Below are 18,532 nucleotides of genomic sequence, written 5' to 3'. Positions count from 1 at the left end.
TTGAGTATTGCCAAACAGATAAATAAGTCAAAATCAGCTTTTAAGTCAGTTTGACCAGCTTTTAAGCTGAGCCAAACAGGCTTTTAAAAGTGTTCCTTTATTAGCTTGACAAATGGGTCCCATCTATATTCATTTGTCAATCAAACAATGTCTTATACAAGTATGACATGACGTGCCTCATACATAATAAAATATTTCTCATGCTTTGGAGAAGATCAAGCTAATAAAAGTGTAACTAAAAAGTAATTAGAGTCATTATAAGAGCTTGTTTGGATGGACTTAGAGCCTGTTTGGCTCAGCTTAAAAGCTGGTCAAACTGACTTAAAAGTTGGTTTTTGACTTATTTAGCTGTTTGTCAATACTCAAAATAACTTATTTTAAGTTAAAAAAAAATTATTTTAAGCCAAAAGTTAAAAGCTGGGTTAGGGGTGCTTTTTTTTTTTTCCAGCTTATAAGTTGTTTTAAGTTGACCACATTTTTATCTTTTTGCCCTTAATATTTTTATACAATCTCCAAATTACCCACATAACCTTAACATCTCTTTCTTCTATTTTTCCTTTTTCACGTGTGGATGATAGACAACTACTATTACTAATGAATGAAAATAAAATAAATCATAAATCTTTCAAATGATCTATTCAAATTATATATTAATAAAATGTAAAATTAGTTGCACATATAACTTGAATAAAAATTTATATTCCTCTTATAAATAATTTGTGATAATAAAGAAATATGTGAATGATAAACAATTATTATTACCTATGGATGAAACTAAAATAAAATCTTAAATCGTTCTTTAATCTATTCAAATTATATATCTTTAAAATCTATAATAAGTTTATATTCCTCTTATAAATAATTTGTGATGAGAAAGAAATATGTGAATGATAGCAAAATATAATTATTGATGGCTGTAAAATATAAATTAATTAACTTTTATTATGTTAACAATTTTTAAGGGTATTTCAGACATTTTGATTTAAAAAGCTGTTTGTCAGCACTTATTTGCCAAACACATCAACAATTTTTTTTTTAACTTCAGCACTTTTATCCAAACGCATAACTGCTTATTTTAAAAATAAGTTTCAGCACTTTCAAAAGTACTTTTTTAAAGTTGTTTTTATTAAGCCCATCCAAACTGGCCCTTAAAAGCTGATTAAACTGACTTGATTTTTAACTTATTAGATTGTGCAGCAATTATTTCATTTGATTTATTTATTTAAGCCAAAAGTTAAAAGCTAGATGAGGAGTTTTTTTTTTCCAACTTAATATTCATTTTATGTTGACCAAGTATATTACATTTTTGTCCTTAATTCTTTTATTATTGTTATAATTTTTTTTTTATTGTTACATTATTTTTATTTTTATTATTATTATTAAAATTTGTGATGATAAAGAAATATGTGAATGATAGAGAAATATTATTACTTATGAATGTAAATACTTTTTAAAAGTTGTTTTTTTAAGTTCATTCAAACAGGTTTGCGCAATAATTTAGAATCTGATGCGAGTCTAAGCTACGTTAGTTCTTATAGGATTTAACACAAAATTAGATTAATGAATTATGAAGTTGAATTATCTGCAGAACTGCCTCTGATTCATTCAAAATTTCATATATTAGTGTTGTGAAAAATTCTTCCATGGCTGTGTTATTGATGAAATCAGAAAAAAGAATTTGTTTATGTACTATACTAACTATTGAGAGGATGATTATATAAACCTAACTACCGAGTGGATGATAGCCTCCACATGGGGTGTAGAATTCAACAAAGTTTCTTTAATTGAACAATCTCATAATTCTCAAATATCCCATAAATATATACACAAACCTCATGACATTGCAATACTCATAGTATAACAAAAATAACAATTTTCATGATTTTGTACTGAACATGATCTCCATGTTCAATCAATGAATTTTTTCCAATTTGAGCCTCCAAATACATAATAAACATTTCCAATTAAATGAAGGTATTAATTTTATTTAATCTGAAATTGTTAGATTAGTATTAAAAAAAAAAAGAAAAAAAAAAAGGAAAGAGAAGGGGTTATAAAGGTAATTAAAATGAGTAAGGAAGGAGAGGTGCGGAAATTGGAGAGGTTGGTTCACGAGCGGAAGCTAAACCCAACTTGGTTTGGTTAGATATGGGCTTTGAGTTTGAAAAGAAGTGTATTATTACAACAACAACAATAACAACTACTACTCTGTAAGTCGGGTTCAATTACGAATTGATTTTGTTTCTTACAATTCCCTTCGCCGCTACTCACTTCTGCTGCATTCTGGTTTGTCTTTCTTCTTCCTTTTTTTGCCCCCACCTTATTCTGATTCTAGGGTTATATATATTTTTTTAATTCTTGATTTTTCTTGTTTGCGAGCTTCTTTAACCCTAGAAACCTAGGAATTGAACTCACATGCCAATTCTGATATGTTAGTTTTTTTTGTTTTTTTTTAAAAAAACTTTTCCTTCTGTTCTTTTTTTTTTGTTTAGACTTTAGAGAGAAACTTATAAGTAAACATAAGTAATCCAATGTTCAAAGGCTAAACATCCAATCTTTTCTTAACTGGGGCAGCAAATAGACCCTATCTGTTTTTTCAAAATTCCAAAAGGTAGGATTGGGATGGCTGGTGATTAATTCTAACTTTTAGAAAGGGTACAATTGGACATTAAATGTTATTTCAACTATTAAGTTGATCAAAAGAATGGTATTTTAATTGTTAAAGCTTGTCTAAATTACAATTTTGATTTTTCAAAGATTCTTTGCAAGTTATGGGAGTGAATGTGTGTTAAATTGGTTCAGTTTGCTATATTTGCTCTAGTTAAACAGAGATGCACACAATGTGTGTATGGTATCTTTTTATCCTCGAAAAAAGCGTTAATGGTATAATAGAATGAATTGCAACTGCAAGCATGGAATATATTAGAGGGCAAACATTATAATACGTTTTACATCTATGTATCCTTTATGAGATCTGAAGAGCTATTCGGTAAATGAATCTTAGGGGAAATATTCAGCTGCCAGAAATCCAGAAATCATCCCCATACTCCGTTGGGAGATCCCCTTTTTTTTAAAAAAAATTTGGTAGCTTTTTAGGAACTACTTGTAAGGACTCATTTTTCAGGAGCTATCCTTAAGTGGTCAGGACACATAACAGGCATCCTGGAATGCAATTTGTGGACTATTCTATATTGTTAAGAGACTAACTGTAAACATAGACTACTTATTTGCTTCGAAACATTCTTGTCCGCTTCTTCAACATGGATCCTTTGACCCATAAAAGTGCTTCCTTTTTCTAAATTTGGCATCATTCTCATGTCTATACTTGTGATTTGACAGGATTTGTCCTACTAAATTATTATTATCTAGTCAAATTCTTTTTCTTCGCTCCCACAAAAGTGATATTGTGCTTATTTAGTTTGTTTATGGCAGAGTGTTCTTTTCTCATAAAGGTCTGCTTGCGGCTTACTAGTTGATGAATATTGCTTCCGAAACAATGGGGAGCACATTCAATACGCAAATTTTGGTGGATAAGCTGGAAATGCTTAATAGTTCACAGCAAAGCATTGAAAGTATCCATTAACTTCTACATGCTACTTAGATAATTGTTTGATCTTAAATTTTTTCTTTTTAAGTAAAATAATAATTTGATCTTATGGTATCCCCTCGATCCAGTTTTTCAGGAAACAAATTGGTGGGGCATGGAAATTAACTCCATGTTTGAAAACTAGGGAGAAACAAAGGAGATTATAATGAACAAAAAATAAGTTATTTTCTTTTTGTTTAATTTGGTGGATAAGAAAAAGATTGAGGACTAGTGTTGGACTTTCGTCATCCCTTCGGGGTGTCCTAGTGGTTTGGGCTTGGGACATACATGTTGGAGGGCTCAAGTTCGAAAACCCTTGCCGGCGAAAACATGGGGTTGTTTGTGTTTTGGGTTGAGCTCGTTGCATCAGACTTGCCTAGTACGGGTAACATCTCCTGTGTGGTTTGCGAGCTATTACATAGAACCAGAGGTTTTACCCTGTGCGCACCCAAAGGGTAGCGGCTGTGACTTTTCCTTATCATAGAATATTGGACTTCCGTTCTCTTGAATTTGAATTTGTGGGTACAGTAGGAAAAAATATTCTCTCATTTATTTCTTTAGCAATTATTTATTTAACTAATGCTTGCTTTTGTAATCCTCAACTCCAACTAGCTTTATCACATTGGTGTATTTTTCACATGACCAAAGCAAAACAAGTTGTGGAAACCTGGGCCCAGCAATTCCATTGCTCACCACGTGAACAGAGATTGTCATTTCTTTACCTTGCAAATGACATCCTTCAGAATAGTCGGAGAAAGGGTGCAGAATTTGTTGCTGAATTTTGGAAGGTTCTTCCAGATGCTCTTCGTGATGTTATTGAAAATGGAAATGAGTTTGGAAGAAACGCTGCTTTGCGGCTGGTATGTTTCTCTAGCTCCTTATTTTTAGCTCCACTATGTAGCCATAAGGGGGTAAATGAGTTTGATTAGTTTTAGTTCACCCATTTGTGTGTAGCATTTGAGACACATATTTGTGGATGATTAGTATTCCGAGAGGAAGACCTATGCATCTAATTCTGAATTTCCTGACAAATCTCTTCTTTGAGTTGTTAAGATTCCCTAAGATTTCCCTATACATGGTGTTCTGATCAAGTAAATAGGTAACATTCAATCAAGAGGGAGGTGTATTTAGTTTCACTATACTAGATTGTAGATTTATCTGAGAGAGAAGCGATGATAGTACGATAGCATCAAATTAAGGAGAATACAAAAGGTGTATTGCTCAAATGATGAGTAATCATGAATATGTCACATGATACCCACAACAAGGTAAGAAAATAAATACAAGTCTACGTCAGACTACTTGCTACTTGAGAGATTGAACTTAGGAGCTTTGAGCCTTGAATCCTCATTGTCAAAGATATGCAAGCCCATTATTGAAGTGAAAAGCCTTATTACCCAGTTTGCAAGATATGAAACTAGAAAACTTCGGCTAAAAAAACTTAACCGAGTCTCCTATTTATTTTGTGATTTTTTTTCATTCTGAAATTGGCAACTGTTTCTATTTCTGTAAATCAGTACATGGTTGTATTGATATTTACACAAGGAACTCTGAGAGAACTGCCCTATCCCTATAATGAGTGTAAAACATCAATGATAGAGACCGTTTCATTAGAGTAAACCTGATTACACCAAAAATGCGAAGTCAGATTACAATTACCCTCACTCTCAGAAACTCTAAGCTAGCATTTGACCATAGATTTCCAAATATTTTTGGGAAATATTATTTGGGTGAAATTTCACTACGTATTTGGCCTATATTTCACCTTTTTAAGAAATATAATTTCTACTCATAAGTTTTAAAAACTACCAAAACTAACCATATGTTTGTATAACATAGCACATGACTTTGCTACCCTAAATGGATTGTTCATCATTTTCATCAACAACCACATCATCACTTTTATATTTACGGTATATTCCATCACTACTTTGATGTTCACGTAAAAGAATTATGTAAAACAACGAAAACAACTACTATAAAGGGTATTCTTGTAAAAGATAAAAGTCTGGTGTAGAATATGAATTATTAAAAGTTCCCAAATAATGAAACTTGACCCAAATACTAATTTTTTCTAGTATTTGGGAATTTGGGTTATTTGCCAAATAATGGTAAATTTTATGGACAAACACTATTTGCCAAATTTTCCCTCCAAATTTTATTTGGGAAGCCTATGGACAAACGGGCCCTAAGATTCCTCTCTGTCCATATAGTCCACCAAGTGTGCTTGGATTGTTTTTGTTGTAAGAAGTGGGACGAACCTTCATTTTTCTACAGATCTACGTGCAACAAAAATAACAACTACTTCTCAACTCCAAGCTAGTTGTGGTTGGCTACAGAAATCCTCTCTATCCATTTCACTCAATTGGGCCTTTCACTCCGATGATCAATAATTTGTTGTACTTTAATAATTATTGGTTTTCAGACTTTATTGGGATACAAATATCCAAACAGACTAATTCTTAGCATTTATTGAACTTAAGCTTAAATCACAACTAATTGGTATCGCCTATATGAATCTTATGTTCCCATTGTGTTAACTTCTTGAAAAGTTCACATGGAATTTAATAGATTATAGGTCTTTTTGGACAACTTCCTTTCCTTGTGATTTCAAGATTTATGTATCAACCTTTTATTTTATAAGCTGCTGGTCAAGTCTTAGCCATGAATAAGCAGGAATATGGTCAATGCTTTCTGATCATATGACATTGTCCTATCATATTGAGTGTCCTGCACGGTTTTGCACTAAGTTTTAGTAGTTCGATTTCTTTTTGGAGTAACATTTGTAAGAACAGTAGTTGTGGAAAATGGAAATTGAGTATGATTCTTATTACTGTTGTGTATCTAGGCAATGCGGCTGGGCTGCTCCTTTCAAAACAGTTATTGCCGGCTAAAAATGTGTGGAGTCGAAACAACACCTTTTTGTGCTTTATGATTGTTGGTCAGAGATGAAATAACAATTATTAGTAGATTTATCTGTTCTGGTAATTCGACAAATAAAGTAATTGTTCCCTGCATTCACATCTCTTACCCTTGAAATACTTGCGTTCAGGATGAAAGTTTCTTCAGGATAAACACGAACACTATTGTATGGATATGAGTTACACATCGAACGCCCTCCTGGTTTATCTTAGTTGACCTTGTTCTAGATCATAGATATAAGATGTTTGATTCCAGCACTTAGCTAAACTACATTTTCAAGGTGATTCCTATTGCATTTTCATCTTCAAGAGCCTACAAATATATTGAGGACTGACAAGATGTTCTTGAACTTATGATATGTACATGCATTGCGAGGCCTATACTATGGTTATACTGATTGCAATTCTTGTAGCCATGAGTTTTAATTTTGATTAGCCACTTATTTTGTAATTTGACCTGAATAGCATGAATAAATTAGATGCAAATTTTCTTTGATATCAAATCTTTTATCCTGGGTAGAGTTTATTCTGACTTGGCATTGTGGGACTGACATGCTGCCCGTCTTAATGCTCCATTTTATTCCTGATAACCACAGATCAGTATCTGGGACGAGAGAAAAGTCTTTGGTTCTCGAGGGCAGATCCTGAAGGAAGAGTTTGCTGGAAAGCATGTTGGGAATGGAAAGCATAGTGGAGGCAAAGTGGTAGATCTCGCTTTTCATCCTGGTCTTTTGTTCCTGATTTTTTTTAGCTGTTCATTCTATTTTCTATATATTTGAAGATGATAGTACCTTCTCATTGAACTCTTTGGTATGCAGAGAAACTCAGCTGGAGATGCCCTTGACAAAATAGTTTCAAGCTATCAGATATTGTATGGTGGTCAAATTGATGAAGATGCGATATTGAGCAGAGCTAAAAATGCTATTAGCTGTGTTGCAAAAATAGATAAGAAGATTGGGAGTGATTTAAATCCAGGTGCCCTTTCTTTTCCACTTGTAATATGTGCCTAACATAGTTTGGCTTGTCCAGTTCATGTTGCAGTGGCCCAAAGAAACAACTCATTCCTTTTGCGAGGGTTTCCCTAGTTGCCAGACAATTGTCTTCCAATTGATCCATACAACTCTGTTTTGTTTAAATGAATAATTTCTGGGGTTAATTACTTGGATTCCCTTTAATTCCACAAAACTAAAGTGACCTCACTAATATATGGTAGTTTTCTGTCTAAATATTCGAATTGGATGTTTATAGCATTTGCTGGCCGGCGAGTGAAATTTTTATGCCTAGCTTAAACAAAAGTAGGAAGAAGGGGCTTCCTTCTTCCAAGAGTGTGTGCATGTCTGTGATATTTTACTTCTTTATTTATTTGGCTTATCATCATTTGTTGGCTTCCTTTATCCCCAATTGAAGTTTCCTTTTTTCATTGCCATTCTGCTTCTTCCGATTTCTTAATTTTACCAATCAAAAAGCTACATTCAATTGTTTTGCTTACATGTCTAGTTTCAAATTATTTGTTTTGCTTCTATATCTGGCTGATTAAGAAGTTCCATAGAGAAAAAAGCCTTGGGATACCTTATCAGGAAAGGGATGACTGAGAGTCTGAGCCGAAATACTTTTTTGATTTCAGTACAAGGACTTGAATCTTTTCATGGAAAAAGAGTTATTAGAAAAAAGATCCTCATTTGAATTTTCATGGAAAAAGACTTATTAGAAAAAAGATCCTCACCAGAGAAGTAAAACTTACTCGAAAAAATATTTAAAAGGTTAAACATGCTTGAATATGTAATCTCACAGACAGAGGTTGGCACTCGAGTACTACGTGGCAGACCAGAGGGTTGTAGGTACGACTGCTGAAATAGAAATGGAAAGAGGAGATTTTTTTTTTTTTTGTAATAATGATGTCCGGTTTAGCTTGTGTGTTCCTCGACTATTTCACTGGGTACCTACTACTTCCATTCAGCACAGGCACCAGGTAGCTTTGCCCACCAAGGCTTAGGCAGATTGGTAGAAACCAGTGTTTTTCTTCATCAGAAAAAAAAAAAGAAACCAGTTTTTTGGGCGGCTGCTGGAATTTAAACTTGATACCTCATGGTTCTGTACCTTCTTTTTTTGACACTTCTTTTAGGTCTGGACAAAGATAACTGAGGACCAAGTTTTACTTCTTCAAATAAATAATGTAATCCTAGACTGGTTTGGCAGATATTTTCCTATTTCTCAAAATTCCAACATCTTTCACTCTTCTCTTTTATTCTAATACAATAACATATAAGTTGACTTATACAACCCGGTATGTGATCAAGGCGGAGATAGAATGTGATTACTAAATGTTGGAAATTTCCTGTTTTGGATTCTTGCGTCAAAATTATTCTGCTGGGAGCATCATATATGCATTGCTTATTATGACAAAATAGCAAATGAAACAGAAAAATTTGGTATCAATTTTAGCTAAAAGTGCTCAAACACTCAAATCTCTTGAAGTTACTTGTTGTGAGGACAGTAGTTGTTTAAAATTTGCTTAGGCTCATGCTCTGTATAATCTTTTTGAAAATAAAAATGTGTTGCCTACTGTTTGCTGTAATGGTAACCAATTCAATTAGTCTTCAACTCTGGGGAATTAAGGAAACTGTATGTGTTTTATTATTGTAGAGGAGGACATGACTGCATATAGGATAATTATCTGCAAAAATTATTATTCCTTTCCTCTACAGAGAAACTTTTCTTCCCAGTCAATTCACCATTAGAGCCATTTATCATCTTTTGCAGTCTTACTTGGAGAAAAAGAGAAAGTTATAAAGCTTTATTTAAATCGTGTTTCTTAGGTAAATGTATAGGGATTATTTCTAGTCAGAGGAGCCGATTTTCATGGGCATGATTGAATGTAATACTTAACCACACAGTATTATGGTCTTTAGTTTTCAACTATCTAATCCATATTATGATACCTTATATTTCCTCTGTTAAAATGTAGTTTGATTTGTTTCTATTTGATACTTGTTATTTGTCACACTAGACTTTCTATTGACCTCCTCCCTTTCCCTTCAGGCCATCTTAATGGATCTGGTATAGTGGATGAGCTCAAGGGGCAGCACACAATATTGAAGGACTGTGTTGAGCAGCTAACAACTGTTGAGTCATCCAGGGTAAACCTCATCTCTCATCTCAGAGAGGTCCTCCAGGAGCAGGTTAGTCATCCCATTGTTGTGCATCATTTCCATCTTTCTGTTTGTTTTTGTGTTTTTGCTCCTGATTAAGTGGTCCGTGGGTTTTTCCTCAGGAATATAAGTTGGATCAAGTACGCAATCATCTTCAGGTAAATAATGTGCTTATTTATATCTGTTGAAATGGTCATTGCTAAATTCATGATATACGTCTTTGTGGGATGGCCAGTTGTGTCATTTTTTGAGTTCTGTAAATGTCTGTGATGCACCTCCTCTTTGATGTGTTATGATATTTTGGTGAACTTTTGATTTTGCTCTGTCATAGATTACATGATATTGGTTTCAAAGAGAATCAAATATAGTTGAGTAGACGATGAGAGATATACCTCATGCTTACTTGCAGAGTTATTTTCCTTTTTTATTTGATAAGAAAAAAATTGTAGGGAAGGGAAATCCTATTGGAGCTACCAGCTTTCCTATTCATCAAAAGTCACAATTTAGAGAAGGAATAGCCAGTGCATTTTTTTTTTACTTTCCCAGTAAAGAAGTGATACTTCTCACATTAGTATATAATGCTATCCTGCTAGCTTTTCTGGGTCACACATATTCCTAATAAACAGTGTAGTGACGTTTCATTACTTGGATTTTAGGCTGCTCAGTCCCACGCAGATCAGGTTGGGAGTATTTGCGGACAGTTGCTGAATTTTGATGGCAATGGGCAAATCTTGGCTGAGCAGAATATAAAGGAAGCTAACACCTCCCAAGCTCCACATTCGTTCATATCTGGAAATCGCGAACAATCTGCTCCAGTGATGTACACTCGACAGGTATCTTATGAAAAATCTGGCAACCTTGAGGAAGATATGAAGTCTGCGGCTGCTGCAGTGGCAGCAAAGCTGACTGCATCAACATCTTCAGCCCAGATGCTGTCTTATGTCCTCTCATCCTTGGCATCGGAGGGTGTCATAGGCAACTCAACTAAAGAATCTTTGCATGATAATCAACCGGAGAAAAGGATGAAGCTTGAAAATGATGGCTCTTGTTATGCTCCCTCTCAGAATCCTCAAGAAGCGGTTACATTTTTCTCTCAGCCAAACTCAGTACAACACAATCTTGCAAGCACTGGGCGGGAATCAACTCCAACTGAACCACCTCCTCTACCATCATCGCCTCCACCATTGGCACCGTTGCCTCCTATGCAGCCATATCCAGCAGGTCAGATCATTCAGACATCTGGGCAGTTGCCTAGTTCAACGTTTGTTTACGCAACAAGCCAGCAAGTGCAACCAGCTTCAACATTGGGTGGTTTTGTCCCTCCAGTGAATGGGATTTCTCCTTTCACATATCCGGCGACAATTGGTTATCAAGGTTATTCAAGTGATAGTAGTTTATATAGCCACCAGTCTTCATCCCTGCCGATGGCACCAGTTAGCCGTCCGTAGGTTGTTATTTTAGAGCTATACATAGCTTGTGTTGGTTAACTGGTCTGATGTACAAGAAAGATTAGGCTGTAACTATGTAACTTTATATTGTGTTTTTGTTTCTAGATTGGAGGTTGTTGTTGGTGTTATTGCACTAGAAAGAAGTCGGTGTGGAAATATTAGTAAAATGTTCAATTGCTAATTAATTCTCCAGTTTATTATAAAGGGAGATTCAATGAATGTTGATTTTGGTTTTTTTCCCCATATCTCGGGAGAAGAAGGTAATTATTCCGCTGTCCTGCTGCTGTTGGTACTAGGAAGAAATCAGACACCATTTTTGCTGCTCTGCTCTAGTATTATAAAAAAAAAAAACCCACAAATGCCATACCCGTTTTTCTCCAAAAGCAAAAGTAAGTAGTAGAAGAAATGGCTTCAAAGAATGCAGTGGTTGTATTACATGTTGTATGTGTCATGCCATAAAGAGACTCTTGTACAATTACGCGGTAGAATTGTGAAAACTGCCCTCCCGCATTCATATTCCTATCAGGCAGACTTTTCAGATTCTTCTTCTTGTCCTCGCCATCCGTCAAATTTCATTATTAAGGTGAGAACAAGGAAGCCTTATTTCAACTTTATAATGATGACCAATAATTTGCAAATTAATTGTGTAGCGACATAGATGGAGACATATCTCTTCGTTAGATTTTTAAATTTATTTGGTTGACAGTGTACTTGTGAGCGTAAGAAACTACAGTTTAGTCGAACCTGCAATTTGGGAATAACATTCACGGCTAAAGTTGCATAGTCTAATACTGCTGACCTATCTTTTCCCTTTGATTTAGGTGATCCAAAATTAGTGTATTGATATTAAAGGGTTAGTAGAGTCCCCATTTTCATGTGTGGGGGTTGTTGGGTCACTAATCACGTGAGCAAATGTCCAAAAGGGTTACTTTAACATGGCTCTATAATTAACATTTAATTCATTTTATCAAACCACAATGTACAAAATACTACTAACTCATCCAAACTTAAAGTTATACCTTCCTCCGCTAAAAAGTTTAGTCGGTGAACCCCATAACATGTTGGAAATTGGAGAATTAAAGGGGAGACACAGTAAGTAAGTTAGACGCGATTGATCGAGCACCTATTAACTTTAATTTTTTTTTATATATGTAGAAAATATGATACATACGTTGTTAAAATTTGAATGAGCACCCTTAAAATAAAAGTAGTTATTGGTCTGCTGATTTATACCCTAAAGTAAAAGACGTGCGAAGCCAATGACAAGGGTTCGATTCCCACCAGCCACATTCCTTTTTCTTAAATTTTTTCTAGCGAATTGTACACCTTTTTTATTTTTTTTAATTAAGAGCTTATTTAACTTCGAATTTTGTACTTTTTTTTGCTATTCTTTTTTTTAAAAAAAAATTTCCAACGAATTTTACACCTTTTTTTAATTTTTTTTCTAATTAAGGGCTTATTTAACTCTGAATTTTGTACTTGTTTTGACCTTATCAATTCTTACTTGTTTTGACTTAAATGTAAGTAATGATGCTATTATTTATCGTTTTGAAACATGAAAAGTCGTCGAAAACAATTATGACTTGATAATTAGTAATAGATCATTGTGACTTATCAATAAAGGTTATTTCTTTATGATGATAATATTGATGAATTGTTTTATTTATTTATTTTACTTTTTTTTTTATTAAAGAGTTTGAGTTAATATACATTTATTTTTTTATTAAAGAGTTTGAGTTAGTATACATTTACCATAGGTAATTGCTAACATGTTTATGTTAATTTACCCTATGTGTTTGCTAACGTATTTATATGTTAAAGAAAGTGAACACCACAACCTTTAAATCGTGGATTCGCCACTGGACAAAATTACTTAAAAGATATAAACAACATAGCAATATGCAGAGTGCTTATTTGAGCATGAAGCAATGCTATTGTTTTATGTAAGTGAGTGTTAATTTAAGGTTTTCAGATTGCAAGTGAATAATGAGCGTTGGTTATACAGATTTGTTTACTTCCATTCGTGTGATACCCTTAAGTCACTATCATCAGGAAAATGCTGAAAGTTCCAATCATGTCAAAGAAATTAAGGAGGAAGAGAGAGTTGTGAAATACATGTGAAGTTGCCACACAGTTAGGAGCTAGCACAACTCAAATAAACAGGGAAATGACCTTGGATGAAACAGGCATGAGCCGTATGCTTCAACAGAATATATAGATATATTAATGGCACACTTTAAAATAAAAGACGCTGGTGCTTTAATTTCATCACCCAACTTCACACTATTCAAATCTAACCTTTTTCCGTCTCTTTTCTTATTCTACTAACTAATTTAAAAGTAATACACCAACATACCTATGTTATTATGAAATAGAGATGCAAAAATAATGCCCATCTCATCACTACTAATTACCAGAGAACCTATTCTACTTTTTAAAATGCAAGTAACATGTTATTTATTATTGTAATTTTTTTTTAATAGAAAAAAATTCAGATGTTAGCAAATTCAAATACGTACAGTCTTTTTTGCTCAACTGTAAAATAGTGTCTGGTTCTCACAAGTCACAATCTACAATTACAAAGAAACCTCATCCATTGATTATTTATCAAACTCAATTTCAGATGTTATAAAAATAAAAAAGGGAAATTTATAACTGCTGGTATGTATGTATATATTATTTTATTAAAAGAAAACGAAAAAGGAAAAAGAAGTCGTCGCGTTCTCTTTTTCCTTGATAAATTTGATTGGGTTCTAGGGTTCCTCCCTCTCTTTTACTGTCTAATTATTTATACTTGGTAGTAGCTTAGAAAAATAATAGGGAGTCAAGAGGTTGGAGGTTCGTTTGTTAAACAGAGTGCTGGGGATTTCAAATGCCGGAGGAGGACTTAATTGAACTCAAATTTCGGTTGTATGATGGATCAGATATTGGTCCTTTTCAATACGCACCCACTTCCACCATAGCTATCCTCAAAGAGAGGATTGTCGCCGACTGGCCCAAAGGTTCTTTTTCTGCTTTCCTTTACTCTTTTATCTTCGCATCGCTGACCTTTCTCTTCATCTTCCCCTATTTATACAATGTTTCCTCTCATCCCTCTGCTTTGAAAATTTGTTTGTAAGTTGACTTTTGGTATACACTCTTTTTGACTAACTCTCTTGTCATAATTTCTAAGTTACAAGTAGAGAACCCAAAAGTGCTAATGCCTGATTCTGAAGTAATGAGAGAAAGTATCTTTCCCCGGAATTTTATGAGGCAAGAATTGTAGTGAGGTATTCTCTGTTTTAAGTTAAATTATGATGAAGTAGAATCTCATGCTATGTATTGCTAGTTTCTTTATCCAAACCAGTAGCTCATGCAGGCATATGCCTTCCATGATAGAACCTTATCTAGCATACCCTTAGTTAACTATTCATATAAGCCAAACATTCTTGCACCTATGATTGCTCGCTCGTACATATTATCTGTGGAAAAATCACATGAAGGCAATGCATTCATACATACTACTACAGTTATATATTCCAGTGTTTAGATAATCAACCGGCAGCAGGGATATATTGGTTATCCATCTTTAAGATCAAAATCAACACCATCACTGGAGTGACTCAAATGTAGATCTAATGAGACCAAAGACATTTAAAATTGCATGACTGATATTGTCTTACGTGAAAAGTGGCACATGTATGCCAAGTGTAAGATATGTACTGAATTCTACAAGTGTATTATACTCATACAATGTGTACCATTGGAGGCTATCCAGGGGTACTTATGACAGCCTTGCTAAGTATTTGTTGAGAGTACCAACAAATATGAAGAGAGTATTTGTAGAAAGGGGACTTATTCAAGGTAATGACATAGAAATGATTCTTATTGAAGATTGACAAGCACTTTGGTCCCTACTTATTTTTCCTGGGAAATCATGAAGAAGAACCCACAGACCTTTGGAGTTATTGTTCGTGGGTAAGCGCATTGTTGTCAGTGGCCAGAAGCGTAGAAAAGCACCATGGTCTATTGGTTCTTAGCTAAGCACAATCCAAGTACATTGCTCAATAGGTGCTGACCAGCAGCAAAAACAAACAATTTATATCTAATACCAGGAAAATAACTCTAACTATGATAAATAACTATATGGATGATAACATAGGAAAGAATGCTATGTTAAATGATGTCAAAAATTTGTTCAAATACCGTAGGGTAAGTCTCCCCATTTGTGGGATTACACTGGGTTTGTTGTTTTTGTAGGGTGAGCCTAAGTGAATCTTTTGATGAGGGACTTGGATTTGAAGATCCTGGACAAATATGTCCCTTCCCTCCCGCACACTCAAATACAAAAGTAAAGAAAAAAGATCACCCAAAAATTAAAAGCTCTCTGTATTAGCTATAGGTAAAGTTCTTCTAGAGCCAAAGTCAGGGACACAAGATCCTTCCGAATTAGAAGAGACAGTTTTAGGTTTCTATACTTAACGAATGAACCTTCAATATGTCTTAAATTAACTCCTATCTAACTGGCGGTAAACCCAAGACCATATATTTTCAAACTATAAACATATATTGGTAGAAGAGATTTAATTTTGATCCTGGTTAAAACCACCTTAATGTTTGCTCTGATACCGTGCAAGATTGTGAATAGACATCTGAATTTTGACATTTGACATCTTCCTCTATAGTCTATATTATGCTTTGTTGCTTTATGCACGGTCCATTTTTTCTGCAGCGATTTGTGAAAACAGGTCTTCATCCGAGCTGGTTTATTATATGGTTACTAGGCTATGTTTTGATAATATTCAACTGCTTTTGTTGCAGATAAAAAAGTTGCACCTAAGGTGGCAAATGATGTAAAATTGATATGTGCTGGTAAAATTTTGGAAAACAGCAGGACTGTTGGTCAATGCAAGACACCTTTTGGTGAGCTACCAAATGGAATAATTACCATGCATGCTGTTGTACAACCATCTTTAGCTAAAGCAAAGTCAGGTAGATTCCCTTTACTACGCAATATGTTTTCATTCTATGTCTGTTTTGAGCAACAGTGTTGCAAGTGCAAATCTTATTTCTGACATAATATGTGCCTAACATAGTTATGCTGGAGATGTCGATTGTCTCTGATAAGATTTTCTGAAGATTGGCATTTCTCTCAAGGCAAGAGTATAAGTTGTTCAGATATTGTTTAGTTGCATTTTTTCATGTGGTATGGAAAAATGTGTATAGTTATGAGAAGAAAGAAGGGGGTTGTGATGATTTGTCATTTTTTGGATCCCATCCATAATTTTCTTTTCTACTTTGAACATTATACTTGTTTAACAGATTCAATGAACTTATGTCCACTAAATTATCAACTATCCTTCACATGTAACACTTGTATCTATCTCTGAAGATACAAGTATACACCTAAGGGCAGGGGCGGACCCATGTTGGGTCCAGGGTGTTCACCCGAACACCCTCGGCAAAAAAATACACGATATATATAAGGTAATTTTTCTGTATTTCTGTAGATGGATATATTTTGAACCCCCTCAATAACAAATAAAAATAGATGGCTCAATGGTAAGACCTTTGAATATTAAGGTGCACGCCCCAGGTTTGAATCCCTGCAACAACATTTACTTATTTTCCTTTATAGTTTCAGTTTATTTTTGTTTAATAAAATCAGTTCTGTTTTTCAAGCATTTTTTTATTTTAAAAACGTGCCAAAAGTGTGGTTTTAAACCCAAAAAAATTCAAAGGGCCCATTTCGAAAGGCTTATTTACACGTTTATATTTTTATTTTTCGAACCTCCTGAACGAAAATCGGTCCGCCACTGCCTAAGGGTGTGACCTAGTGGTCAATGAAGTGGAATTAGAACCAGGGGTCTCAGGTTCATATTCTAGTGGAGGCGAAAATACTAGGTGATCATATTCGGTATGGGGTGCAAGTGACACATTTGGAGGATAAAATGAGAAGAAGTCGCTTGATTGAATTTTATGATGTCCCATATCGACTCCCTGATGCACCGGTCACTAACGGAAAGTATTAGAAAAAGATGAGGTAGACCTAAAGTCATACAGAAGAAGTTATCTTGAACTACTGTCTCTCAGGATCCATGTAGACTCTGCAAATTATGGCAGAGTGGAAGAAAAATATCGACATACGATTTTGATTATGGTTTTGTACACTGGTATAAATGTTGTGAATCTAAATCTTCAAAAACTGGATCGATGCTGGTCTAAATGGGAACAACATGGTTACGGGGATCCATATAGCAGACTGTAGCTAGCTTGAGATTGAGGTGCAATTGATGATGTTGCATCTTTTTCATCACGTCTATTTGGTCTATCTTTTCTTTGTTGTTATTTTCTAAGTTGCTCGGACTCTCCAAAAATGTTGCCTCTCACGTGTCGGATCCTTCCGGATACACTATTTTTGGAGGATCCAACATGCAGCGGTCGACATTTTTGAAGAGTCCGAGCAGCATAGGTTATTATAACTTCTTCACCTGCAAGTAGTGCTACTTTTTGCTTTCTTTTTTATGGAATTATCTGAAGACCTGTGCGGGCTATGTTACAATTGTGTGCATAATTTCTTTTTTTTTTTTTTTGCTACAATTGAAATAATCTTCCACTTATAGTGTGACCTGAGATTACCACAGACACTTAACTTGTAGAGGAGCTACAAAATGTGGGCTTTTAAGTTCTTAGGAGTTTTGTTCTACTTGTTGAAGTTGGAAATACTCAAAGCTGGATTATTTATATCAATGTGCTTATCTTAAAACTAATAGAGAGCTCTGTATTTGAAGATCTTTGGTGGCCCTGTTACACCCTATTCCCTACTCTCGCCCCCGGTTTCTGATCTTCAGTCCAAGCATTGTGTTGTTGAGCCATTGATGTCTTTAATCATTTCCTTTCTTGTTTCTGAGACTTGTATTTGTCAACAGAAAAGAAGATTGACGAGAACCAAAATCAAAGCATCTGTTCGTGCTCCATATTGTGAGATTGCAAGTGATTCAGTTTGATCTTGTGGTATCCTTGGGTTACCTGCTCTGTGAAGTTAAGTCTGGACTCTGGAGCAATAATTTGTATGATACCTCATTATTACATGTTTGTTGAAAAGCATTTGTAACTATTGCATGCTCGTATAATCACGTTTGTTGTATAAAGTTTGTATCTTTATACTTGTAGTCACAGATTTCTCATATAAAAATTACAGAGAAGGCTGGAGATATGCAGAAGGATATTTAGCTGTAACTATTTTTTTTATAATATACTAATCCGTTTACTCTGGTCATCACATGTGTATGTACTTGGACCATCTTGTGAAGAAGATGTATGATTAAATATATATTTATGGATTCATGTTTTAGTCAGTAACTGGCAAATTAGTGTGAAATATTGCATGGCTTGTCGATGGAGATTACAATATGTTAAGGGGGTACAAAGTAAAAGAGAAGAAGCTGA

At 34.4% G+C, this 18,532-nt stretch overlaps 2 protein-coding genes across 3 annotated transcripts; both read left to right on the top strand.

Annotated features, from left to right (window-relative positions):
• The first annotated feature begins 1,814 nt into the window (after positions 1–1,814).
• Positions 1,815–11,347, top strand: LOC101261976 (uncharacterized). Of its 2 annotated transcripts, none has more exons than XM_004231709.5 (8): positions 1,815–2,210; positions 3,433–3,572; positions 4,199–4,446; positions 7,104–7,211; positions 7,326–7,482; positions 9,547–9,686; positions 9,779–9,814; positions 10,313–11,347. In XM_004231709.5, exons 2-8 carry the CDS (start codon positions 3,476–3,478, stop codon positions 11,102–11,104), a joined length of 1,578 nt encoding a protein of 525 aa, XP_004231757.1. In that variant the 5' UTR covers positions 1,815–2,210; positions 3,433–3,475; the 3' UTR covers positions 11,105–11,347. The 2 variants fall into 2 exon arrangements, with proteins under 2 accessions (XP_004231757.1, XP_004231758.1); XM_004231710.5 differs by having other exon boundaries at positions 2,154–2,286.
• Positions 11,348–13,645: 2,298 nt separating this feature from the next.
• LOC101262467 (membrane-anchored ubiquitin-fold protein 4) lies at positions 13,646–18,445 on the top strand. The gene is made up of 3 exons (XM_004231712.4): positions 13,646–14,106; positions 15,905–16,075; positions 18,013–18,445. The coding sequence occupies exons 1-3, from the start codon at positions 13,977–13,979 to the stop codon at positions 18,066–18,068; spliced, it is 357 nt and encodes a 118-aa protein (XP_004231760.1). The 5' UTR covers positions 13,646–13,976; the 3' UTR covers positions 18,069–18,445.
• Positions 18,446–18,532: the final 87 nt, after the last annotated feature.

This window comes from Solanum lycopersicum, chromosome 2 (assembly GCF_036512215.1).
Source record: "Solanum lycopersicum chromosome 2, SLM_r2.1".
Lineage (NCBI taxonomy): Eukaryota > Viridiplantae > Streptophyta > Magnoliopsida > Solanales > Solanaceae > Solanum > Solanum lycopersicum.
The sequence above is the reverse complement of the archived record's forward strand: the minus strand, read 5'-3'. Positions and strand labels throughout refer to the sequence as shown.